The following is a 27,638-nucleotide window of genomic DNA, read 5'->3' on the forward strand; positions in this document are numbered from 1 at the left end:
AATAATTAGGAAGTGATACTAACTGTGCTTTTATTTATTTATTTTTAAAATATATCCATTGATTTCAGAGGGAGAGAGGGAGAGGGAGAGAGAGAGAAACATCAATGATGAGAGTCAATGATCGGCTGCCTCCTGCATGCCCCCCTGCTGGGGATCGAGCCCGCAACCCGGGCATGTGCCCTGACCGGGAATCTAACAGCGATCTCCTGGATCCTAGGTCGATGCTCAACCGCTGAGCCACGCCCGGCTGGGCTAAAGGAGGTTTTAAGTGTATACATTAGGATAAAGAAAAAATGATCCCAGAAGGAAGTTTGCGATTTATAAAACAGCAACAATGTCTAATTTGGAGGTGAAAAGCAAGATGGTACTGAAATAATCAATAAATAACTTTTAAGATAGATAGTGGTGATTAGCACCATAACACCCTTGGGTAGTTGGGGGGGGGAGGGGGCAGGGTGGAGCTCTTTTGATTTAGATTTTAAGTACATGCTAAAATTTAAGAGTAATCACTAAGAATAGAAAGAGTGTATAACTTCCAAAATAGAGGGGAAAATATGGAATCAAAAGAACAATCTGCAAGAAAACAGGAAAGGGGGGAAAGACATAGAAAAAGCAGGAGAGATAGCACAAAATAAAATGGTAAAGATAATTCCATATATCAACAATGAATATCATAGTAAAGTGTAAATGGTATAAACTCACCAGTTAAAACAAAGATGTCTTCAAATTGGAGCAAAACAAAGCAAAACAGTCCAGATACTTGCTGTATCCTAGAGAAAATCTAAAATACAAAGATGTTATGTCAGAATAGTTAATGTTAGCTACTGTAACAAACAATCTCTAAAATCGTTGGGGCTTCACACAACAAAGTTTATTTCTTGCTCACATAAGAGCCCATCAGGTCAGGTTGCTCCTCTGGCTGTCACTCTTTCAATCAGTGATATTGGAATCTGGGGTCCTTCAATCCTAGTTCTATCACCTTGGAGTTCTTTGCCTCTAGACATGTAAACAGGGGAGAGAGCACACAGAAAATCATGTATGAAATTGTTGCCAAGCCTAGAAGTGCCATACATCACTTCTGCCCGTATTCCTTGGGTGGCCCCAACTGAATTGCAAAAAGAGCTGGGAAGTGTAGTCCTGTGCTCCTAGGAAGAGGAAATGGAATTAGTGAGCACCTAGCCAGCCTCTGACACATAAAAAGGTTGAAAATAAAGAAAGATGCAAAAGCATATGCCAGGCAGACCCTACCCAGAAGAAAGCTAGAGGAGCTCTGTTCACATTGGACAAAATAGTCTTCAAGGCAAAATGCATTATTAGAAACAAGGATGGTAACTACATAAAGATAACAGATTCAATTCACCAGGAGGAGATGCTAATTCTGAAATTATATGTCCCTAATGATATCTTCAAATAACAAAGAGCAAAAAGTGACAGAATGCTGAGGAAAAACTGACAAGTCCACCACCATAGAATTTAACATATACCCTTCTCAGTAACTGATGTCACACAGCCCCCAAATTAGCAGCACATAGAAAATAGAAATAATACAATTAACAAGCTTGATCATAAAAGGGCACGTATAGGGAAAAGTTTTCAATTAGTAATAACTGCACCTTGGATAAACCTCATTGGCTGTGATAAGGCCACTGAGCAATGCTGAAAAAGGGACAAGTGCAGACTCTTGTACCAGTGACAGAGAATGCCCATTTTTCTTTCTCTATCCTGGGCATTTTCTTCCTTAACAGTGCAGAAAACATTTATCCAAGCTGAACATACACTTGATTAGAGAGCCAGTCTCAACGAATTTCCCAGAATCAGTATCACACAAATTATGTTCTCTGATTACAATGCAATTAAGTTAAAAATAAATAACAGAAAGATAAGCAAAGAAAGAAAACTGTGCATGAAGATGTTTACTGTAGTGTTAATTACCTACAATAGTGAAAACTTAGAATCCCTGACATATCCAATGATACAAGTAAATTATGCCTCATCAACCCCATGGGCTAGCATGTAGCCATTAAGATTATTTTTTAAATGGACTATGTTTAAGAGACAATATTAAGTGAAAAAATAAATCTATAGGGGTGGGCAAAAGTAGTTTTACAGCCTGGCCGGGCCTGGCTCAGCGGTTGAGCGTTGACCTAGGATCCAGGCGATCGGGGTTCGATTCCCAGTCAGGGCACATGCCCGGGTTGCAGGCTCGATCAGTGACTCTCTCATCATTGATGTTTCTATCTGTCTTTCTCTCTCCCTTCCTCTCTCTGAAATCAATAAAGATATATATTTTTTTTAAAAAAGTAGTTTTACAGTTGTAATACAAATAACATAATAATAAATCATAATACTAGAATAAACTGTTTCATGTACTCACAACTGTAAGCCTACTCTTGCCCCCTCCATGTTACTTATGATTACAATCATGTGAAAATATGTGTGCATTTAGACAGATTAGAAACATATAAGCAAATTAAAACAATTGTTATATTATAGCGATGAGATTATGTATAATCCTACTTTTAAAATAATTTTCTGTGATGTGGTTACAGTGTTTAATGTGTGTTGAAAGAATCAATAGTAGGCATGTTCTCCAGCAGCTGATGCTAGTTATGTCTTTTTTGTGTGCTAGCTATGTCTTAATGTCGATTATCCCTTTCTCTTATGACAACAGAGTTTTAGTGTGGAACATAACTGCCGGAAACGAGTACATTCCCAGCTTCCCTTGTAGCTAGGGATTACAATGGGATGAAGTTCTAGCTAATGTGAGAAGGGGCTGCCCTTAAACATGGAGTCTGCCCTTCCTGTCCTTTTCTTTCACCTTATCTGAAATTTCCCTTTGCTTTGCTATTGTACATACTATGGGTGGACTGAATCTGATATGCATTTCATTGAAATGGGGACTGCTTCATAATTTAATAAATGAGAATATGCATGACTCATACAGTAAATACCTGTTTTCTATTCAAACAGTGTCCAGTACAAGCTTTGAAAACAAGGGGATTATCTGTCCCATTTCTGGAGATCAAATGAGGATATATTAATATTGAAGAGTACAGGCTTAGTGCTCTCCCTCCCAGGGGCACGCCCGAACCTTTCCCTTCCCCCACAGGTGTGCATCTCCTAAACTCTAAGGGTCCCACAAGACTTGCAACCAGGGGAGCAATGGGCAGTGGCAGCTCCTCCCAGGCTAACCCCTTGAGCCTGTTCCCAAGGCCCCCTTAAGCTCCTTCTATCCTAAGCCTTTCCTTGTTTCACTGTCCCCAGCTTTAATAAACGTACTCCCAAAATTAAAAAAGTACATGTTTATGTTAAATATATTCTAGTGAGAATCATACACATTGACTCCAATATTCTTCATCATTTAAGGGAATGTTTTAGCAGAGAATGAGATCCATTTATAGCCTGCTTGGCCTGAGTTAAAGCAGCAACCAACCTCCATATTTTAAACATTAAACAATATCAAAAATTGTATTTTTAAAGTTAAATAAATAATGTCCTTTGTTTAACTATCACAGCCTCTGGTAAAGTTTGATATCATCCACTACACTGGATCACAAAAATATCAATACTTTGTACTATATCAGGCATGAGAATTTATCAATTAAAAGGATATTGATAAATACTACACAAAACAGCCTTCATACTTGGAAAATATCCAGAGTACAACATTTGAGCAGATGCAAAATTCTGTCCCGACTGTTTGCAATGCTCAGTAACGATTACATATGCTGTGTCACACTGAATGTAGCAACAAATTCATTATTAATTGTATTATAATTGAGAATAGGTCAATCACAAGCTGTTCTATAAAAACAATATGCTACTAAAAAAAAAAAAAAAAAAAAGACACTGCAGGCTGACTCCAGAGCAGCCTTATATTCTGCAAATTCTAATATTTATGCTATGCATGGCTTGTTCAGATACTTTTAAAAAATGAAGGAAAATCAAAATTGAATAAAAGTGCCAGGGATTAATATACTCATCATTTCTCGAACAAAACTGTGTATGGCTAGTTTGAGGGCATCTAGTTAAAATAATCTATTCAGGTTAAAATTCTGCCAGCAAAAAATATTTGTACCCATGGTAATACAAAAAGGGCTTAAAACTCTGTCGCACGTTTGGTTAAGAGAGCACACTGAGGCCGAGTTTGTGTTGTGCTGGTCTTTAGTACTCATACTCATCATTTACAGGCGCACAAGCCAACCAGGCAATCACTTGGTCTTCTTTCAATTGGCTGCGCATTAAAATGGTGGGTAACGATGAATATACAATTCTTGACGCCACGCAAACGGTTCATCTTTGTTTTTCCCCAATCTGTCATCTGACTTGAGTTCCTTAATTTTCACTATGTCAAAAGATGGGGTGGAGAAGACAACCGTTCGTTGTTCCTTGGTATCTGGTCTGCCTGCCCGAGGTCCCTAGGTAGAATTAGAAATGAAAGCAGAAAGTATTTTATAGTTGTTTTTTACTACTTTGTTTTCATATTTAACTTTTGCTATTTCGCTCCACCTCAAAAAAAATTATAGCATATTTTTTAAAAACTACAAAGCAATGCATGAGTACATGTTCATTATAAATATTCCTATGATGCAGGGGTATACCGAGGCAGAATTTACACACTACTGTTTTTTAACTTTATTTTTATTGTTGACACTATTACAGATGTCCTCACCCCCCCACCTCCACCCAGCCCCCGCCCCTCTTCCCTCTGACAGCTGTCAGTCTGTTCCATGTATGCATGTCTCTGTCTCTATTTTGTTCATCAGTTTATTCTGTTCATTAGATTCACAGGATGGCTTTTAAGAAGTTCAGATAGAAATGACTTCCACTCTGAGAAAAGCACCATTAGAGACCTGCTGACTCATCAGTGTCAATATACACAGGGTTGTTGGATTTTTTGCCAGCTCATGCTGATGTGAAGCCAAAACAGCTGGTATTAATCAGGTTTAAGAATTTCAAAACTATGCGTTACCAAGAGAAATGTAGCTTCATACTATTCAAGGTATATAACAAAGGTGTTTCAGCCTTGAACTTGTAGGTTAGAATTACTAATAGAATTACTTGCAGTTTGCATACCGTCAAAACAATGAATTCAGTACAAGCTAAACTTACAGTGCCCACAGAAGTGTTTGCTCCTTTCTCCATCTCATGAGCTTTTCTCATTTTTTCATTTTTCATTTGCGCTTGCTTGGACCGGAGACCTAGATGTTTAACTAGACTTTGCGGTTGACAGGGCCGATATAAACGTTGACTACTTGACAGCGATGAGTACCTAGGAAATATTTATTACAGACAGAAAAATTGCACAAAGTAAAAGTTAAATGTACAGCAAGTTCCACCTTTTATTAAAGCATCCTCTAGCAAATATATCAGAGATCTCAGTACTTGCACCAATACTGTGTATATATTTTTAGGCCAAAGTTTTCATTTCTGCTTGAGTTACATAGCACAGCTCTTTATGTGTCATGAAGACACTGATGATAATAATGATAAAAATTCTAAAACGTGGTATCAGTTTTCCTGGAAGATACCATGTAGTAGCCATTTGAATCTTGTTTTTAAACCATATACTAACACAAAAAGGTATTAAATTTCATAATGGCTGAAAAAAAACCAAACTTCTAAAATCAGTGTTGGGCTCAGACATAGTTGGTACCATGCCCATAGGATAGGCCCCTTGGCCTTACCACTGCAGGGCACATAGGCCCAACTTCCAACTGCTGGCACTGACCTCACTCAGCCTGAGAGCTTTCTTGTGAAAACAAGAACCCATGTGCGGGGAAACTGCCAGAGAAGTAATACCTCTTCTCCTAAGCAACCCTTAACCAGTGACCAATGGGTGCTGGTGTGCAAATATCCCAACTCCTTTGCCGCCTGTGGGATAACTTGAGTTGCATGCTCTGTACTGGCTCAGGCATTCCCAGGAGAGATTCAGCTCCAGTTACCTACAGTGGGAACCTGCTTGCTAACACACACTGTTTTGGCTGCCTGCCCTTCCCTGTTTCACTTCTCTACCCCGTCTTATCAGTGGTTCCTGGGATCACCTCCCAAGTAAACTACTCATATTCAAATCCTTGTCTCATGGTTTGCTTCTGGGAAATCCCAAACTAAGACGACATTCAAAGGAGCCTTTAGGAAAGTCCTTCCCCCCCTTCAATTGATTTAGAACTTGGCTATTTATTTGGCTCTATAAGGCAACTCATTCTTGGATAATCAGTAGCATAAGTCCAAATAGCAAGGAGTCTAGGGTTATATATGGTGGCAGAGAAAATGACATCATTTATTTGACCTTGGTGGTAATAGGGTTAAGTTCTATATTCAGTGTTTATATGGATGAGTGAGAGAAAATCTATTTCATGATGACAGACTGCACTCTACACCAGGCCATCTGTCTGGCAAACATATAGTCTTGCTCATAAAAATAAATGGGCTAAATTATGTTATTGGGTCAGCAACACTCATCTCTACTCCTGAAAAAACAACAACAACCCAGTGTGTTTGTGTGACAACAGGTCACCAGTGTCTTCTTCAGGTACTAATGGAGTATTTTTCATTTCAAATATGACAGTGTGAAAATGTACTACCAATGGGTCCTCTTTAGTCTCCTTATCTCTTTTTCTTAAGAAAGCAAGCTTAATCTGTAAACAAGACGGGCTAGGTGAGACTCGGTAATAGGAAGAAAAAAGAAATATAATTGGAGCAGGCATATTCTGTTCATGTTATTTCAGATCATAATACAGTCTGTTTTGCTGCAACACACGTTTCTATAATGTGAATTGGCTCACATGCTATTGGTAAAGAAGGGGATAATGCCACTGTAATTTATTTGCAATTTATCCTTGGCAAGGCGAGCCAGAATAGCAACAGCAGAATCATAACCTTCAGGAGAAAGGAAAAAGTCCTTAGCTCTGTGCAGCATGGGCAATGGGAGCCCTCTGGCTGTGTTTATAAAAACAACAGTTAGCACCTGCACCTAGGGCTCTCTTCCCAGAGAGACACCCCACCCCCACAGCCCACCCTTACTGTCCTCCATCCTGCTCCCCACCTTGGGTGGCTCTTGCTTCTTGGCAAGTCGCACTGCCTCTCATATCCACTTAAGAGGCAACCACTGCCCGGCCGGTGTTGCTCAACGGCTGAGCATCACCCTAGGATCCAGGAGATAGTGGTTTGATTCCCGGTGAGGGCACATGCCCGGGTTGTGGGCTCGATCCCCAGTGGGGGGTGCAGGAGGCAGCCGATCAATGACTCTCTCATCATTGATGTTTCTGTCTCTCTCTCTCTCTCCCTCTCCCTGAAATCAATAAAGATATATATTTTTTTAAAAAAAGGCAACCACTTCCATCTGCACTATCTCAGTGCCCACTACTTGTTCTAATTAAAGAGTTGCCAGCATCCCTACCCTATTGTACATTTTTTACATATGCCGTGGTGCCTCCAGCCATTCTGAACTGCCTGTCCGCTGGTACAAGTTATCTCCCCCAGGCAGCAATGGTCCTTTTTGCTGCTCTGTTTACAAAGTTGCATAAGTTTTGAGCAGTCTGCCTCACTCCTATTTTTCCCATATGCCCTATTATTATCTTCCGCGAGCTATTTGGCAGAATGGGAACATTTTCAGAAATGTGCCTTGTATTGTAGCCTCAGTGAGGGACCACTTTTACCTAACTTCAGAAACAATCCGCAGCTGGTTCTGACGCATCTCTTCTGTTCGCGGTCTCTGTAACAGATACTTCATTTCTTTCTTCAGACGGTTTGAGATTACTCCAGACTCTGCATAATCAACTATGTCATACATTATCATTGTCCTGGGAATGTTTCTGAGGCTTAATCTTCTCCAACAGTTATTTCTTCCACCAGAAGATGCAGGGGTCTTATCAAGAAGACTGGAATACTGCAGGGTCGGACAAAAGTAGGTTTACAGTTGTGAGTACGTGAAACACAGTTTATTCTTGTATTATTATTTCTTTTATAAAAAATATTTTAAAAATTGTTTTTTAGAGAGAGAGGAAGGGAGAGGGATAGAGAGATAGAAACATCGATGAGGAACATCATCCATCAGTTGCCTCCTGCATGTCCCCGACTGGGGATCTAGCCCGCAACCTGGGCATGTGCTCTGACCAGAAATCGAACCATGACCTCCTGGTTCAGAGGTCAATGCTCAACCACTGAGCCACCCCAGCTGGGCTATTATTTCTTAATTATTGTATTATTTTCCATATGAACAAGTATAAACCAACTTTTGCCCCACCCTGCATATGGAAAAAAACCAATTAAGAATGATTGGTTGTGGGTGCTCTAGAATGGTTTTAGACACATTTCCCAAGGTTCCACTCAAATGTCACTTCATTCAAAAAGCATTCCTTGCCTGGCTGACATGGCTCAGCACTTGATCGTAGACCTAGGATCCAGGAGATCGAGGTTCAATTCCTGGTCAGGGCACATGCCAGGGTTGAGGGCTCGATCCCCAGTCAGGGGTGTGCAGGAGGCAGCCGATGAATGACTCTCTCATCATTGATGTTTCTCTCTCTCCCCCTCTCCCTTCTTCTCTCTGAAATCAGTAAAAAAAAAAAAAAATATATATATATATATATATATATATATATATATATATATATATATATATATTTTTTAAAGAGCATCTCTGAATTTTATTGGCATCTCTCTTCTATGACTCTCATTACTGACTACTTGATGTTTTAGCTGTCTGTGTACATCTTAGCTCCTCTCTGGGAAGGCAGAATCCCTGTCACACGGCACCACACCCACTACATATTTCTTTAATGCATAAACATTTTAATGGCAAATATAACTCAGAGAAATTAAACGCAGGATGAGCCTAAAAACTGGTAATAGCTATGTGATCTGCATACCTGGTAGTGCTCCTTCATGACATGCTTGGGTTGAGATGACATTTGCCTAAGCCTTTTTAGAAATAATGAGCTCATCTCTGGTGCTAAGTGGTAAATTTCACTATTTTCATTTGAAATATTTATAGAAATCCCCCTTTTCTTTTAAAAATATTTAAAACATAAGATTAGGAATTTTAAAAGTGCAAATATGTATAATCAATTGAACCTCATACATGGTCACCTAAGAGAGAGGAATAAAGAAGAGGGATCTATGATGCTGGGAAATGGAATAGCAGCTAGGCAGTCAGGGTGTGCACACGCACGCACACACGTGCAGATAGTTCTCCCTTTGTGCTATTTAGGCATGCATGAATTTCAATTACCACTATTTAGTTGAATAAGCCCAGTCCTCCAACAACATGGTTCAAATTTCAGTTACCACAGTGTAATCGAGCAACTGCATAAAGGAAAACTCTGCTGCTAGCTCCTCAGTCCACAGATCGCTACATAAATAACAGATGTGGATGGTGATTAGTGACCAATCACGTCCCTTCTTTCCAAGTGTGTCAATGACTGGTTACTGGGGATCTGTTATTTACTTCACACACAGACAGCAAAGTATGTAGCTGTGTTGCCTCTCTGTCTCCCAGTGACAAGAAAAATAACAATCAAAAGAGGGAAAAGCCAAAAAAGAAACAAAAAGTGGTAATGCTGGAAGTGAAATTCAAATAGAATGTAAATGGAGTTGCAGAAGAAACAGGTGACTGCGGGGATGTTGATGCTGCCACCATTCAAGGGACTGCACACAGGCAGCCCGAAGAGCCTGGTGACTGACAGTGAACTTACCAACATAAATGAGGAAAGTGGCTGGAACAAAAAGGGTCAAGCTGCCCCGGAGGAAGCAACTCCGGCAAAAAAGACACTTCACAGTAAAAGGACTCTGAGGTATATCATAGCACTTAAAGTCCAAAGGCTAAGCCCTGGCCGGGTGGCTCAGCTGGGCAGCGCATCATCCCCACGCGCCAGGGTTGCGGGTTGAATCCGAGGTCAGGGCACATACAAGCAGCAACCAATGAATGCATAAACGAGCGGCCCGACAAATCGATGTTTCTGTCTCTCTCTCCCTTCCTCTCTCTCTCAAATCAATTAAAAAATTTTAAAGTCCAAAGGATAAAATGTTGCTGGGTGATCCAAACTTAAAAAAGAAGTATGACAACTTGCCAAGGCACAGAGAAGATGCTCACTGGTATTGTAAGTTGTATAAGAACAGAAGACAAGCACTTTAAACTACTCTCAACTGGTTTTTAGTAGCTTTATTGAGATTTGCATCCCTTACAATTCGCCTATTTAAAGTGTATAGTTCAATGGTTTTCAGTATGTTCACAGTTAATAAGTTTAAGTTTTTTACAAAGAAATGGAACACTTTACTTCTCAATGTTTTATAGTGTACTAACTAAATCTTTTGGGTTTTATTTTTTTCATTTTCCTATATATGTACAACAGATAGCAAGAGAGCTTCTAATGTTGTGATGAGATTTTTTTGAAGGCATGGAACAATCACAATTTTCCCCATTGATTATAATATTTGCTTTGCATGATTTCAGTGTGCGTGGTCATTTTTATGGTCCTGCACTACTGTGTACAGTGAGGACTGCCTGTATATTTTATTTCCCTAGAGTGGACTAGTCAGATGGGTAAACATCTCAGCACTGCTCTGTACTTATTAGCTATGTGACCTTGGGCAACTTTTAAAAATCTCATTAAACTCAATTTTTCTCACCTGTTAATGGGTCACATAATTTATAAACTTGAAGATTAAAGGAGATAATATGCATATAAAGAGCTAAAATCTGTGCTGTCCATAAAGGGCTCAATAAGCATCAGTAATCACCATCTCTCTCTCTTCCAGTATGTCAACCTGAGGACTTCTTTTTATGTCACTAATCTTTGGCATAGTCACAATCTGTAAGTATGAGCCCCATGTCCTTGGCAAAGATAGTTGGCACCCCCAAGCTCGACTTATTTCCTGGTCCAATGCCCTAATCTTCTAGGTTAATGCTTTAGAATAAAGAAAAAAGAATTGGGAGTCTCTAAGCACTTTATTAATTTCATGTTTCACACTGAAGCAGATGAGTGAACAGTTAAGGCCATGTATTGTTATTATGACCTAGAATTTTGGGATCCCTTGTTCTTTGGAATGTGTGAAATGGGGTAATAATAGTACCTATCTCTTAGGGTTGTTATGAGGATAAAAGGAGTTGGTATTACAGTCATGCACCACATAATGATGTTTTGGTCAACGACAGACCACATATATGATGGTGGTCCCATAAGATTATAGCAGAGCTGAAAAACTCCTTTCACCTAGTGACACTGTAGCCACTATATCATCATAGCACAATGCATTGCTCATGTGTTTGTGGTGATGCTGCTGTAAACAAACTTACCGCACTGCCAGTTATATGAAAGTACAACACATAAAATTGTAGCAGCAAGCTACACCATCTAGGTTTGTGTAAGTGCACTCTATGATGTTTGCACAATGCCCAAATCACCTAATGATGCATTTCTCAGAATGTATCCCTGTTGCTAAGTGGCGCATCACTGTACATTAGCATTTGCTATGATTATTATTAAGGTATCGAGTTTAAGTTCCCTGATTCAGCACTGCTGTCCTATCAGTTATGCAAACCAGAAAGCTAGGTGCCATGTTGGTTACCTTCCTTTAGCTTACCGCCCTGTCACCAAGGCCCACTGCTTTTTTAAAAAATATGTTTTTTATTGATTTTAGAGAGAGAGAGGGAGAGGGGGAGGGGGAGGGGGGAGGGAGGGAGAGAGAGAGAGAGAGAGAGAGAGAGAGAGAGAGAGAGAGAGAGAGACTGATTGATTGATGAAGGAGAAACATCAACATCAACTGGCTGCCTCCTGCACACCCTACTGGGGATTGAGCCCGCAATCTGGAAATGTGCCCTGACAGGGAATCGCACTGGCAACCTTTTGACGCATGGGATGATACCCAACCAACTGAGCCACACCGGGCAGGGCTATGCTGTGTATATTTTACCACAATAAAAAAGGTATTATTCTTGGAGGACAGAGTCAGAAGGCTTTTTGTTATTGTTGTTTGTTTTCAATATCTAAATCTAAATTCCTTACTTTCATGTAATCTTGCACGGTGACAATATCTATTTCATCAGTTATTTTGAACTTCTGGGAAAGACGTTCATCTTCCATAATTTGTTCATAAAATTTCTTTCTCCCCATTATTTTGAAAGCATCAGTTGAGGCCTATAAAGAAAACAGAAAATAGACTTTTAAAATAGTAGTATAATAGCAATAATTATCAGCATACACTTTACATATTTTTCTGAGAAATACATCAAATATTCTTTTTTTAATTTTTTTTTTATTCTGAATCCTGCGGTTTTGACTATTTCACTGATCCAAATATTCTTCCTTTCTTCTAGTAGCTTGCTATTCAATATGTGAACTGTATTTACAAAGAAAATATTATATAGGGATTTAGAAAACCACTTAAAATTTGTTTCCATAACCATATCTACAGTTTATTATTATTATTTCTTTTTTTAAAAAATATATCTTTATTGATTTCAGAGAGAGGAAAGGAGAGGGAGAGACAGAAACATCAATGATGAGAGAGTCATTGATTGAGCCCGCAACCCGGGTATGTGCCCTGACCGGGAATTGAACCCCGATTGCCTGGATCCTAGGTCAATGCTCAACCGCTGAGCCACGCCCGGCCGGGCTATTATTATTATTTCTTAATGCTCACCCAAGGATACTTTTTCTATTGCTTTTCAGAGAGAGTGGAAGGGAGAGGGAGAAACATCAATGTGAGAGAAACACTGCTTGGTTGCCTCCCGCATGTGCCCCAACCAGGGCCAGGGATTGAGCCTGCAACCGAGCTACATGCCGTTGGCTGGAATAGAACCCAGCACCCTTCTGTCTTCAGGCCAACACTCTAACCACTGAGCAAAACCAGCTGGGGGAGTCTACATAGTTTTACAATGTAGCTAGAGGAGTAGCTGAGTCTACAATCCTTGGAGGACCAGCTTTTAAATTTTTAATAATTCTCATCCGAGGATGTTATTACAGATTTTAGAGAGAGAGGAAGAGAGAGAGAAAGAAATATCGATGTAAGAGAGAAACATCTATTGGTTGCCTCCCCTACCTGCCCTGACTGGGGATCGAACCCACAACCTAGGTGTTTGCCCTGACTGGGAATCTAACCTGCGAACTTTCTGTGTTCGGGAGGTTGCTCCAACCAACTGAGCTACCTGGCCAGGGCGAGGACCAGTTTTTAAAAGATGTTTTTTACCCCCTGAAAAATATTCTTTTCCCTTAAAAAAACCAAACAAACCTATAATGCCATTTGTGCTGTTCATGCAGAGAAAATTTATCTGGTTATTAAATAGGTTGGCCTACGAATTGCAATAAAAGGTGTTACTGGGCCAACTCTCTTTTACGTGTTAGTTAATATATGGCCCCCAAATGCAGACATGTTCGTTTCAGATTGCTCAGACCTCCCTCTTCTTCAGACTTCATTCTCAGTAGCCAAAGATTGGCAAACAAAGGGTTTTTTACATTTGGTACTCAAGGAAAGGACGTGAGAGAGCAAAGATGGAAAAATCACAGAACATGCTGAGGCTCAAATCCTGCCTGGCCCTATCTGTGCCAAACTCTTCCATGCACATCTCTCCTTGGGCTAAGAGCTATACACGGACTGAGTAGAGCCTTAAGGACTCCCCACCCTCCTTCCCACTCCCTCTAAGTATGTGCTGCCTCTTCTAGCACCTATCTGTACTACGTGTCTGTGCTTCTGGCCACAAAGGGTATGCTTATGGGAAGGGAGACTGGCGTAGATGAAAATTCAAATACCGTTTCATTCCAGATCAGTCTCTCTTTTCCTGTGTATCTCACAATGTGATGTCGGTGCACGTACGGGAACTCTTGTGTTATATGTCGCTGATACAAAGCCATAGAGGAGTCTTTGAGACAGGACTGAAACTCAGAATCTGTTCTTTTTACTCACCATACAATACAACAGCAAGCCTTGATGTATTTTCTATTTCAATTCTCACTTTTGTTATCTAGAATATTCCTTTTTTATTTTTTAAGTTTCAAAGCTTACAACACAGACACATATGAAAAATAAAATACAGGGTGGGGCAAAAGTAGGCTTACAGTTGTGAGTATGCGAAACACAGTTTATTCTTGTATTGTTATTTATTAATTATTGTATTCTTTTCCATACGAACTGTAAACCTACTTTTGCCCTACCCTGTATTCAAATGGTTGTAGTTTTATTTCTAATGCACTAAAGGGAGAGATAGTTTACTGAAAATGTGATGGAACTGCCCTTTAGGCAGACCGTTTTGGTTTTCCATTGTATTAGCTTCTCTCTGCACTATGCAGCTAAACTAAAGGCAGCATTGGCACATATCTCCATTATGCTTTCCTGCAATTAATTTTCTGTGGGTTCTAATGAACGATTCCCACAGTGCCACTAAAGGTAAAAGCACATAGACACTGAACAGGTCTGGAAAACCATTTAACTTCTGCTTCGAGCATTTCTTTAGATATAATTATATTTGACTTTAGAACAAGTGACTTAAAAAGGCATTTCTTGTTAGTTCCTCCCTACTGTACTCCACTCAGCCCCCCCCAGTCTCCCGAAGCCTAGTTTATTTGTACGGTGCCTCGGCTGTGTGGCTCAGCTGTGTCAGGCCCAGCCCAGTGTCTCAGCCAGAAAATCCCTACACCTGGTAGCACGGGGCAGGCTTGCTGCCGCCTGTGACAGGGGTTTGAAGAAAGTTTGCCCTCCAGTGGCCAAGATGTTCTTTCCCATACATCTACTACGTGTGGCTGGTTCAGGAAAGTGCTTCTGGATAGGAAGGGCTGGAAAGAAGAGTGCAGCCCCAAAAGAAAGGGAAGGGTGAGTACTAAGCAAGGATTCCAGGATAGCTGCCAGTCAGACTAGGGCTCAAGAGGCAGGTTCCATTCTTAGTGGGCGACTCAAAGGGTCAGAGGGGGCATCTCTAAATTTGACACCTCCCCTGATACCCAGCCTCAATGTGGCCCAGAAGCCCCCCCAGCCCTGTGGCTCCTTGCTGGCCTAGATCCATAATTGGGCTTATCAAGTTACTCTAACATCTCAAGTCTCTTCCCCGCCCGGCTGGGAATTCTCCCTCACGGAGGCAGTGATAGCTAGTACCTCTGCATGAGAAGTTTCTTGGTTTGAAACAGTTCAATTATACACAGGCTCAGAATTAATAAAACCACCATAAGCGCCTCAAAATGTGCAGAGTACATGGAGAAGTGTCCGAGTCTCAGTTGTGCCGACAAGCCTCTCCGAGTTTCAGCTTCCTCACAGGAAAACAGGAACATGTTATCAGGGGCCATATGAGAGCGCACTCAGTGGGCTTCCTGACTCAGCAGTGGTTAACGGCATGGGCTCTGGAGTCAGGCTCACTGGGTCTTGATGTCACTTCCTTCACTTCCTAGTCATGAGACCTTAGACAAGTTACTTAATCTCTTTAAATTGTTTTTTAAAAATATGTTTTTATTGATTTTTAGAGAGAGGGAGAGAGAGATAGAAACACCTATGAGAGAGAAACATCACTGATCGGCTGCCTCCTGCATGCCCCCCATGGGGGACCAAGCCCGCAACTAGGCATGTGGCCACCGGCCATCGAACTGGTGACCTCTTGATTCATGGGTGGATGCTCAACCACTGAACCACACTGGCTGGACTAATACTTAGTCTCTTTCAAATGAAGATAATAACAGGATACATTCTAGAGTTTATGAGAATTAAAGAGTAATGCACATAAAATGTTTAACATCATACTTGATGGTGTTCAATAAGGGCAGCTATTACTAATTTTTTCCTTTTTACATAAATGCACAATCCTCAAAAAGAACAGGATCTTCAATTTAAAATAACAGTTACTGAATGTTAATGTTTAAAAATTGTCAGGCCCTAGCTGGTTTGGCTCAGCGGTTAGAACACTGGCCTGTGGAATGAAGGGTTTCGGGTTCGATTCTGGTCAAGGGCACAGACCTTGGTTGCGGGCTCCATCCCCGGCCCCAGCCGGGGCTCGTGCAGGAGGCAACCAATCAAGGTGTCTCTCTCACATCGATGTTTCTCTCTCTCTCTCACTTCTACTCTCTCTGAAAAGCAGTGGGGAAAAAATCCTCTGGTAAGGATAAAAAAAAAAAAAAAAAGAATTGTCAGTTACCCAGAAGTTTTCCAGGCCATGGTGGGGGCACCTTTAGGACAGTACTCGTCAAAATATATTGTGCCCACAATCACCTGGGAGTCTTGTTAAAATGCAGATGCTGATTCAGTGAGTCTGGGGTGGGGCCTGAGAGTCTGCATGTTAATAAGTCCCAGGGGATGCCAGTGTTGTGGGTCTGTAGACCACACTTTGAGTAGCAAGGCTTTAGAATATTCTAAATATAGTTTGTGGACTAACTACAGTGACAACCCTCTGTAAATAAGCATTGCTCTGAAAATAGATCATCAAAGTAGGTAACTGAAACAAGATCTCTTTTTTGTACACATGGCTATCCAATTGTTCTAGCATCATTTGAACTGCCTTGGCACCTTTGAGGAAAATCAATTGATTGTCTATGTGTAGGTCTATTTCTGAATTCTCTATTCTATCTCATTGATCTGCATGTCTCTCTTTATGTTATCACTACACTGCCGGGATTACTGTGGCTTTTTAGGTCTTAAAATCAGGTAATGTAAATTTTCTGAATCTGTTCTTCTCCTCCAAAGTTTGTTAAGCTATTCTACATCCTTTCACTTGTTTTTGCTTTTTGTTTTTCTGTGTGTATGAATATATGAAATATGCCATTGGAAAATGATAAGGAGCCCAGCCAGTGTGGCTCAGTGGTTGAGCATCGACCAGTGATCCAGGAGATCAAGGTTTGATTCCCAGTCAGGGCACATGCCCGGGTTGCGGGCTCAATCCCCAGCAGGGGGCATTCGGGAGGCAGCCAATCAGTGACTCTCATCATTGATGTTTCTCTCTCTCTCTCCCCCTCTCCCTTCCTCTCTCTGAAATCAATAAAGACATATTTTTTAAAATGATAAGGAAATGAAACTAGAAATGACAATAAAAACAAGAAAGAAGCTAGAACAACAACAACAATCTGTGAAACACCCCTCCTTTGTAAGTGAACTTAGATTAAACATCTGAATGGACTAAAACTGACTTATTTCTTTCATATTAAGAAATAAATAAACTTAGGAAAGTTGGATAAGTTTGCTAAAGACACAGTTTCTACATTCAAAGAGCAAAGGAGTTGAGTAAACTTATAGTGAGAAAAATTCCACTTCTATCAACCATTAATCCAAGTGTTACCAGAGTTTGTTTTGAAGTTAAACTAAAGGGAAAAAGGAACCCTAAACATCCTCTCCAAACTGGGTATGTCCTAATCATTTAAAACCCTTATAATGTTTAGTGAAAAATTCAAGCTGAATGAACAATAAGAACAAAAAATTTAAAAAATATATTTGTGTGTGTATTTTCATGGGCAAAAAATGAAGGCTACACAGCAAACTGTTAACAGTAATCACTCCAGGGTGAAAGTTGCAGCACAGAGAAGAAATGCAGAAGGGCATATTTTTTTTCCTCCTTTTTTTTTTTATCCTCAGCTAAGAATATATTTTTTCCCATTGCTTTCCAGAGAGAGTTGGAGAGAGAGAGAGAGAGAGAGAGAGAGAGAGAGAGAGACATCGATTGGTTGCCTCCCACATGTGTCCCAACCTGGGCCGGGGATTGAGCCTGCAACTGAGGTACGTGCCCTTGGCCCGAATCCAACCCAGGACCCTTTAGTCCATGGGCAGACGCTCCAACCACTGAGCCAAACTGGCCAGAGCAGGCATACTTTCCTTTTTAAAAAAAATCTCTGCGGGATTTCCTTTTAAAAAAGTTACTTTGTAATTTAAATAAAATTTTAAGTTATTATACAGCATTTTTATGAGTTTTAATATACACACAGCGCTTTCCAGTCACAGCGTCCAAGGCTCTCGTTTGCTCCAGCCTGGGGACAGTAGGGGCCTCCAGGAGCTGACCCAGGAGAATTTCAGTTCCTGGAAAGGCCCCATTACGTAACCTCAGAAAAGCAGCAACTGATGCTATTTTATAGGCGAACTCTAAGCAAGCTCATTCTGTAGATAAATGTGGTATGAACGTAGAATAAACATTTACTTTCGCATTTGAAGTCATCCTATATAAATGAACAAATATGAATGTTTCTGAAACACCATATTCTACATGAAAACACATAATCCACTTGATACATTTCTGAAACTGAGTTACATTTTCTATGACGTAGCCTTACAACAGAGAAAAGCAGTCTCTTTTCCTTTTCTAATACTCTTTGGAGAATAAATGCCACACAGGCTAGAGCTGATCAGAAACTGCCAGGCTGTGTGGTCTTCTATCCTGAATTCATGCCATTACTGATTATTTCAGATGGGCCATACTTTTCATGTAAAACACTTCCAGAAGGCTATAGGAAAATAACCTTTGATTTATGGTTTATAAAAGGCTAAATATGAGAGTGTACACATTTATTTTTACTCATTTATAGTCCTATATAAGGGCCAAAGGAGAAAAACCTGTGCTGTAGATCCCTGCTATTAAAAGTGTGGTCCAGCCAAGCCGGCGTGGCTCAGAGGCTGAGCATCGACCCAGGATCCAGGAGATCGTGGTTCGATTCCTAGTCGGGGCACATGCCTGGGTTGTGGGCTTGATCCCCAGTGGGGGGCATGCAGGAGGCAGCGGATCAATGACTCCTCATCATTGATGTTTCTATCTCTCTCCCTCTCCCTTCCTCTCTCTGAAATCAATAAAGACATTTAAAAATAAATAAATAAATAAAAGTGTGATTCACTGTCTGGCAGGTATGGCTCAGTGGCTGAGTGTTGACCCAGGAACCAAGAGGTCACTGGTTCGATTCCTGGTCAGGGCACATGCCCAGGTTTTGGGCTCGATCCCCAGTAGGAGGTGTGCAGGAAGCAGCTGATCGATGATGTTTCTCTCTCATCGATGTTTCTATCTCTCTATCCCTCTCCCTTCCTCTCTAAAAATCAATAAAAACATATATTTTTTAAAAAGTGTCATCCATGGACCAGCAGCAGTGGCAGCACCTGGGAGCTGGGTAGACTGAGGCCCCATCCCAGACCTACTGAATCAGAAAGTTCAGTTTAAACAAGATCCTCAGGGGATTCCTATGCTGTAGACATTTTGTTGAATAATCATGAAACTTAAAAGTATAAGAACGCATATGAAAAAGGATAAACATTTTAAAAGTTCATTTCCAATAATCCAGCGCTGGTTTTCTAAATATGCTACCAGAATTGAAGAAACAATGATAAAATGTCATTAAGACAAAACTGCATCAAATGTTGTGCATAATTTTAAAGCCCTGACCAACTGGCCACTTTAGTCCATTACAGGGGTGGGCAAAAGTAGGTTTATAGTTGTGAGTACCGTTTATTCTTGTATTATTATTATTATTAACCTACTTTTGTCCACCCCTGTATTAACAAACCAAAAATGTAATACAAAGAATACCATTGGATATTTTCTACGGTCTTATATAGTAATTATTCCAAATCTTTTTTAGCTAATAAACAGAGATGCTTTGAAACATATGCTTAAAAAATACTAACTGCCTACTGGGATGTTTAATGGTAAAATAACTTAGTCCGTATACTTAAATGCAATCCAGATACTACATATCTATGTTATGATGTTAAGATATATAGGAAGCTAAATAATATAAAATGTACATCGTGAAACATCACCTTACTTGACGGCTTTAACATATTTTTTCCGCTGAAATACTTGTAACCATGGCCTCCAGTATGTAGAAAAATTTTAAACACAATAAAAGGTGGAAATGTTTCACCACTAAATCTGAAATAAGACCAAAAATGTGTCATTTGGCATCAGGTTTGGGGCCCAGTTACTTCTCCCCCGTGTGCTTAAGATAGTTTACATAGTTTCTTGCATGCAGAGTAAAGGCTATGCCAGAGCACAGAACAAAATGGTAATGAAATAGGTTACAGAAGATGAAAGAGCCACATTTATGTGTGTGTGCTCACAACTATTCTCATGTGTGTCAGACTGGACACACCATGGGATGTGAGAGCCACTCTCAAGGCAGCGTTTGGCCCAGGAGTCATGCATGCCTCAGTTTCTTCACATAATAAATGTAAATAAGAACGCATTTGCTCTGGAATTATATACTGAGAAGTTATGAGGACTTAAGAAAATAAATTTCTAAAATTTCTTCATATTAACCAAGTACTTCTTGAAATAAATCAGCGTAGAAACATTACCTGAATCTAACTTTACACGTCATGCTAGGATCTTTAACAAGCTTGGCCTCTAAGGGGCAAACATTCTTCAGTATTTCATGTGTCACACAATATTCCTGAAACAGATGATGGTGCCATAAATGGAAGGTGATACCCTGCCCAGATGCAATTGGCTGAAAATAACAGAGGCGGCATAACGTGAACAGTACACCAGACTTGGAGTTCTGAAGACCTGGGTTCTAGTCTTGGCTTCTCCACTTACATCTCAGTTGCTTCACGTAATAAATGTAAATAAGAACGCATTTGCTTTGGAATTATATACTGAGAAGTTATGAGGACTTAAGAAGATAAATTTTGTAGCCTGGAGCCAATGACTTCATGCTTTTGGCCTCCCAGTTCGGGTGTGTGTTCCTCCTCAAGACCCCAGGCACTGTTCTCTCCAGGTATTGTAATTAACTATAAACTTTTTATCTCCTACTCGACTGTAGGCTTAATAAAGGTAGGCGCCGTGTCCTTCTTTCCCACTGTATTCCCAGCATGTGGGACAGGGCCTGGACCACAGCAGGTGCTTAACAACCATTTGATACTGAATGAATCATTGTAAAATGAGGCCGATAATAGTACTCTTCCTAGCTTTTAAGTACTTTTCATATACCACATACCGCGTTAGGTGCCTTATATGCATAACCTCATTGAATCCTTACGGCTCAGCAATAGTCCTTGAATATTATCATTCCCATTTTACAAATGAACAGGCTGAGGCTCTGGCAGTGTCTGCAACTTATCTAAAGGCATGCAGGTAGTAAGTGGGGAAGCCAGGATTCAAATGTTGATCTGTTTGACTTTGAAGTCCCCACTTCTCCCCCCATATGACCCTGCCCAACATTTATGCCTATGACAATCACATAAAAATGTACACCAAAGGGCTTTTAAAATGACAAAGCATTATTAATGTAAGGTAGTAACTTGAAGCATTAGGATAACAGATTTTTAAAAATTATTCATTTCCTTCTTTCTGTTACTAAAAGAATCTAAAATAACAAAACCAGTATTACGATAGTTAAATACAAGTTCCATACGGGAAGACAATGGACAATGAACCTGCAGTGTCCCAAGTTGACCTGGGTGGGTTTTCACTGACATCACAAATGGGTCTGTGGGTCAGATGGTGAGGAAGTATACACACTGCTCAGATTTTATGACTTTTTCAGAGGGGCTAAAATCCCCTTAATGTGACTATTACTAAATATAGACTACTGTCATAATGAGTGATTTTATTAGGAGAATATTTGGTACTATATGTAGGAAGTCCTAATATTCTGCCAGGGTTGCCAGAGTTGTTTTTTGGGGGGTGTGGGGGGTATGCATTTTTTACTCAAAGAGGACCATATTATTCATACTCTTCTGCACTTGCCTGTTTCATTAACACAATATCTTAGCCATCTTTCTACTGCAGAACCATAGGCAAAGCTTTGAGGTTTAACACCAGGATAGCACCAACACTTATTTACCCAGCATCATATGGATGAACATTATATGGTTTACTTTCTTTGCCGTTACAAACAATGCTGCAGTGAAATGGTACATATATTGCGGAAGAGAGTCCTAGAAGTGAAATTGCTGGGTGGAAGGTGAGGGCACTTTTCATTCAGAGATTTTTCTTGTTGGATGATCACTGTCTCACATCTTCAAATAAGAAACCGAATTTTACAATAAATATCATGTGGGTTTCAGAAAAAGAAGTAACAGTCACCTATGTTAAAAATAAATCCAGAAATATCCATTTAGGGCTAATCAAAGAAGCAATCTCAGAACCCTATGCAATAATATTGGATTTAAATTGGAGAGAAAAAAAAAGGTTACATGCTTTATCCTTACTTAACAGATATTTTAGCTTGATAAGTAATTAAATCTGTCAGCGAAAACACAAAACAAAATACATACGGCTGCACAAATTGTGTGCTTTAGGAGTTGAAATATTGTCTTGTCCATATGAGATAGCCAGGCTCTTTGTATTGTTAGAGCTGAAATATCTTCATCAGTTCTGAGAGGGGGGAAAAAGAGGTTAAGATTTGTGAAGTCGCTTTCATTTTCCTAAAATCTTGGGGAACTCTGAATTTATGCTTCCTCCTTCTGCACCTCCCCACCCCCCACCCTAAGGCTGACCTAATGAGGAACATTTGGATGTGGTAATTGGAACTGGTCATTTGCAGAATCTAGTTAGAATGAGGATATGAAATACTTGAGAATATTTCTCTTGAGATTAAAAAAACATCCTGGCTAAAACTTTATCATCAAAAGGCACATATATTATAAATAACGTGTGAGGAGACAAATTTGTTTTCTAAAAACATCCATGACCTAAAATGATTCCGCTGCAGTTAGTTCTTAAAAACACCGTCCAACTGGTTCCAGTGCTAAGAAAATAGAATGTGGAATCGCTGAAGTTTACAGTAGGCCCAATTCTCTTCTGGGAGCAGATGACCATGTTCTGGAAAAGAAACTCCTCTGTGATCTACGCTTGAACCAGGGTCATCCCAGCAAGGTCAGGGAATTATTTTACCTTGATCATGTCCCAGCACTAACTGGTAGCAGGGATCTCCCCCTCCCCAACCCCCCAACCCCATCATTACCCACTACAGGCTAAAGCGCAAAGAGAGGTGTTGTGTAACTTCACCATTGGCTGGCAAAATGCAGACTACAAGGCGCAGAGTAGAAAAGGCCTGGCGTATGGAAACAAGCCTTTGAATCTGAGCCAATGCCATTTATTAGCTGTCTAGCCTTCTGCAAACCACTTACCTTCTCCCAGTTGTGGCTTCCTCACTTATAAAATGTAATAATAAGACTGCTTCACAGGGTTGTCAGGATCAAAGAGATGTGCATTAATATGCTTTGTAAATTATGAAATACTATAATTATAATAATTATTCAATTTGAAAGTAATTTTAAAACACACAAAAACCCCTATAATTTACAAAATAAGAAGTGTTTGATGTTAGCTAGGTAAATACTGTATGTAAACAATTTAGTTGCAGAAAATGATACAAGGTGAGAAAGATGGCTGGCTACTTACAGTGATACTGTCTTTGTCTCTTCAGTATTTGACAAAGATATTTTGCGGCCTTTTACCAACCTTGGATGAAATGATTTCTGAACACCAGTGATGGCTACCTTTGTGGAATGATTCATTTTTCTTATAATGAAGCACTCTGAAAGTACATAAATTAAGCATTTGAGGTCATAATCTATATTATTACACTGCTTGGATGAGACTCAAGTGTTCCACTAATTTCAGAACCCCTTAAAAAGGAAGGCATTATGTATCCCTTAATATTGCTTACAGTTTACAGTCTTTGTGTATTAAAAATATTAGGAGGAATGTGGGAAAGACAAGGGGATCTATCCAGTCGCCTTCTAACTGGTCTTCCTGTCTCCAGGCTATTTCTCCTCCTGTTCATTCTCCACGCTACAGCTGGAGTTAACTTTTTAGAGCAATAATCCAACCTTATCACTCCCCAACTTAAAATCTTTCAGGAACACCTCATTTCCTCTAAGCTGAAGTCCAGACTCCTAAGAATGCCGTTCAAGCCTTTTCACAACCTAGTTCCATTCTTTCTTTCAAATCTCAAAATATCAACTTGCATCAACATTCCTCTCTACAATCTGGGAGAACAAGAACTTCTTGCCAAAATCAGTCAATGTTTTACAGCTCTGGACCACTGGTCATGCCATGTCCTCTACCTGGAATGACTCCCCTGCCACCAGCAAACATCAATTCATCCTTGAAGACCCCAGCTAATTGATGCCTCTTCTCTTGTTTTCTACCTCTTACAGAATTGCTCACTCCTGTCTCCAAGGTCCCATAATACTGCATATGTTTTCCTTTTACAGTACTTCTCATATGGCATTATAATATGTTTTCTTGGCTGTCACCCCAACAAGCTTATTGAGGGCAGGAGGCATCTTGCTAACTATGGGACTCCCCAATGCCTAGCGGGGGGGGGGGGTTTACATGCTTGTCTAAAAATTTTCCACCCTGGTTGTGTCATGGAATAACTGAAACTTTGGGCAAGTTTCTTAACCTCTCAGTAACATAGGTCCCGCCTTGGTAAAGTGAGAAGGTGTGTACTAAATGATCTGATTCCATCTCTGTTTTTCTATCCTTTGATGCATTACTCTAATTTGGATGCAGTTCTCAAATTCTTAGGATGAGTTGATGTTTGCTGGTGGCAGTCACTGCTTAGTCTCTTCTATTAAAGCAGAGGCTCTTTATCTTTTCTTTTGGTGTGTGGACGGACCTCCTATGGACAGACTCCTTCCAAGAACTATGCTTTTAAAAATGCATAAGATTGCCTGGCTGGCATGGCTCAGTGGTTAAGCATTGACCCATGAACCAGGAGGTCATGGTTCAATTCCTAGTCAGGGCACATGCCCTGATTGTGTGCTCAATCCCCAGAAGGGGGCGTGCAGGAGGCAGCCGATCAATGACTCTCTCTCATCATGACTCCCTCCCTTTTCCTTCCTCTCTCTGAAATCAATAAAAAGTATTTTTTAAAATGCATAACATAAAATATAGGATTACAAAAAACTCCAATTATATTGAAATCATTGTTGCAATATTTTCAAAAACAAAATTATAGAAATATGTGTTTTTATGCATTAAATAAAATGAGAGCTCTAATCACTACTGTACTTGTGAAGTGGTAATGAGTAGAAATGTTATCTCAAGAAATTGTCCATGACTAGAACATGATATGAAGATATCTGTGCTTTCTCTATAGCAAAGTCACAGGTACTGCTGATATTACTGTGGTTTGTTGCCTACACTATAATTGAAAGAAATGCTAAAGTTCAGTTGGAGGTTAGTAAAATAAAGTTGTAATTTTTCCCTGTCCAAGTTCACATACTTCCTGAATTAAGAACTCCTGTCCTAATTGATCACTATGCTTCACATTTTTATATACACATGTCATTCCACTTCTAATGTAGAGCCTTCAGAGTCTTCTCAATATTTCTCCTTAGGGATATAGATGGGGGTGGCATGGAATATACAATTCACTTGAAGAGAAAAGCAGCCCTTAACATCTGGGAGCTGGCCTGGCACTCAGCTGGGGTTTGGTGTTACCCTGGCTTCCTAAGGACACCCAATCCAGAGCAAAGCCCCGCTTCCTTGACCTCACCCCCAAATCACCCAAGGAAGCCCAAATGCTATAATAGATAAATCATCTAACACCCTCTTACGGAGATGCCCCACTGTTTCCCAAAGTGTATGTTTTCCTAGAAGCAATAAGAAATAAACCCAACTTGTTCAACCACAGTGGTGTTCCAAGTGGCCTTTGACTAGAGGGCAGTGACACTAGAGGGCCACCATACAAACCTCCCCAATCTTCCGGATGCCCGCCTGGATGAGTTTCTATGGAGTTAGGAAGTGAAATACATTATGAAATATGAAACACCCACCCATTATGACATACTGTAGCAATTACGCGAGATCACAGGCTTTAAAGGCAAACTACCTAGCTTTGGATTCTGGCCTCCCACTTTCCTTCTTTGTGGCCTTGTACAGATTACTTCTCTGTGCCTCAGTTTCCTCATCTATTAGGTCGGGAATAATAATCGTGCCCACCTACTTTGGTCGTTGAAAAGATTAGATAAGCATGTGTAAGGGGTTTAGGACTGAGCTGGGCACGTCGTAAACGCCACGTTAGTGCTTACTATTCTCGTTAATAACATAACTGTCCTTATTACTTATTTCTACTAGAATTAAGGGACCAACATTTGATTCCCAGCGAGGGGCATACACTTCGGTATATCAAAGAGAAAACAAGGGACTAAAGGCCGCAGCAGGTTAGTTTAAGAGCTCAGAAACGGTAAAGAAAAATTCTGAAAACCTTTCGCGAGGAAAATCCAGGCCCCGAAGTCAGCGGCTTCCGGCGCAGGGGCTTCCCGAGCCGCCCGAGGCCCATCGGGCGCCCCCGCCCGGCGGCGGCGCGCAGAGGATTCCCAGCCCACGCCGCGGGGCTGCCAATCAGGCCGGCGAAAGCAGATTCTCAGCGCCGCGAGGCGGCCGGCCGTCCCTCCTCGCTCCGCCTGGTGTCGCCCACGCCGAACTGGCGCTTTCTGGCCGCCTAGCAACCGCCGGCGCAGGGGCGGAGCCTCCGGGAGGCGGGGCTTAGCTTCGCCCGTCGCGCTAAGCGCGACGCGCTGCAGCTTAGCGACGTCGCTTCTAGCCCCACGCTTCCGAACTAAGCTTTCGCGGGATCCACTCGGCTGTACCGCGGTCACCCGCACCCGCAGCCCGTTCGCGGTAGGAAGAATCAGGACCCTAACCGGCCGCCGTAGCCGCCTCTCTGTAGTGGGCGGGGTCTAGGTCGGGGTGACCCCGCCAGAGCCGCCGTTGCCAGCGACATGTTCAAGGTGAGAGCTTGGAGCCGGGTCACTGCTGTCACCGCTCCCTCCCGGTGTCCCGGAGCCCTCCCCGCGCTCTCGTGGGCCTCTCTGGGGACTAGGCCCTACTCGCCCTGAGGCTTTTCCCGCCTCCGGGCCGGCTGCATCTTGGTCCCGCGGTTCATTCACCTGTCCGCTTTGAGCCGGCGGCTGCCGGGCGGAGGCGTGAGACTCCGGGGCGGGTGGGTGGGGCCATTTGGGTCGTTTTCTCGTGAATAAAACACTTTGAAAAATCAAAGTACCCCCGAAAGTATCCACCCTGTCCCCGCTGGTGCCCTCTTGGGTTTGTGGGTAGGGTGAGGCCATCTCGGGGCACTGCGGGGGTTCGTCTTTGGTTGCTTGGCCGGGTCCGGTTTCAGAACCTAGTGTATGAATGGGGGAGGGCCGCCCTCTTGAGCTGCTGCAGGATGTGGGGTTTGCTGGCTTAGGAACGGCTGGGCGAGGGGGGAAGCTGGAGCGTTGCCCCCCTCCTTAGTGAACATTATTTAGTATGGACAAGTCGACCTCTTTCTTCACATTTTGCGAATTCGTGTCCTTTGAAAGAAATCGACTTGTACAGTGAAGACTTTGTTCGAAAATCTGCATTTTAACGTAAAGTTGTTATTCTATTAAGAAAGTAAATGGTAGTTTCTATCATGAAAAACAAATCACAAGCTGCCAGAAATTAGTTTGCAAGAAGCATTACACCCATAAACTAATGCTAATGCAATTTCAAAAATACCAAGAAATTTTTTTGAGTTCGTGCAATGTGCTTTGGGTGCATCAGTACAGGCTATAAAATCAGGACATAGATTTCTGCCTTCCAGTCCTGGCACTGCCACTTTCTAGCTGTGTGACCTTGAGCAAGTCACTTAACCTCTTTGTACTTGGTTTCCTGTTGGTGAAATTGGGGGAGTAACATCTGCCTCATAGGGTTGTTATAAGGAATAAATAAGTTCATATGTGTAAAGCACTTGGAAGGGTCTCCGGCACATAGAAAT

General features: G+C 41.1%; 2 protein-coding genes across 2 annotated transcripts in view; one reads left to right on the forward strand and one right to left on the reverse strand.

Moving 5' to 3' along the window:
• Positions 1-3,289: 3,289 nt before the first annotated feature.
• On the reverse strand, positions 3,290-26,328 carry LOC308550813 (uncharacterized protein CXorf58). Its single transcript, XM_081125081.1, has 9 exons — positions 26,103-26,328; positions 23,285-23,420; positions 22,156-22,255; positions 20,233-20,327; positions 19,696-19,807; positions 12,003-12,134; positions 7,659-7,888; positions 5,113-5,272; positions 3,290-4,418 (listed from the first exon to the last, which is right to left on the reverse strand). The coding sequence occupies exons 2-9, from the start codon at positions 23,398-23,400 to the stop codon at positions 4,242-4,244; spliced, it is 1,122 nt and encodes a 373-aa protein (XP_080981207.1). The 5' UTR covers positions 23,401-23,420; positions 26,103-26,328; the 3' UTR covers positions 3,290-4,241.
• A 26-nt stretch (positions 26,329-26,354) lies between these two features.
• The window catches only part of APOO (apolipoprotein O), a 55,647-nt gene continuing 54,363 nt past the window's right edge, over positions 26,355-27,638 (forward strand). The window contains exon 1 of the mRNA XM_081125082.1: positions 26,355-26,628. Coding sequence (XP_080981208.1) covers positions 26,620-26,628 — 9 coding nt within the window. The 5' untranslated portion in view covers positions 26,355-26,619. The remainder of the gene's footprint in view (positions 26,629-27,638) is intronic.

This window comes from Miniopterus schreibersii (assembly GCF_964146895.1).
Source record: "Miniopterus schreibersii genome assembly, chromosome: X".
Lineage (NCBI taxonomy): Eukaryota > Metazoa > Chordata > Mammalia > Chiroptera > Miniopteridae > Miniopterus > Miniopterus schreibersii.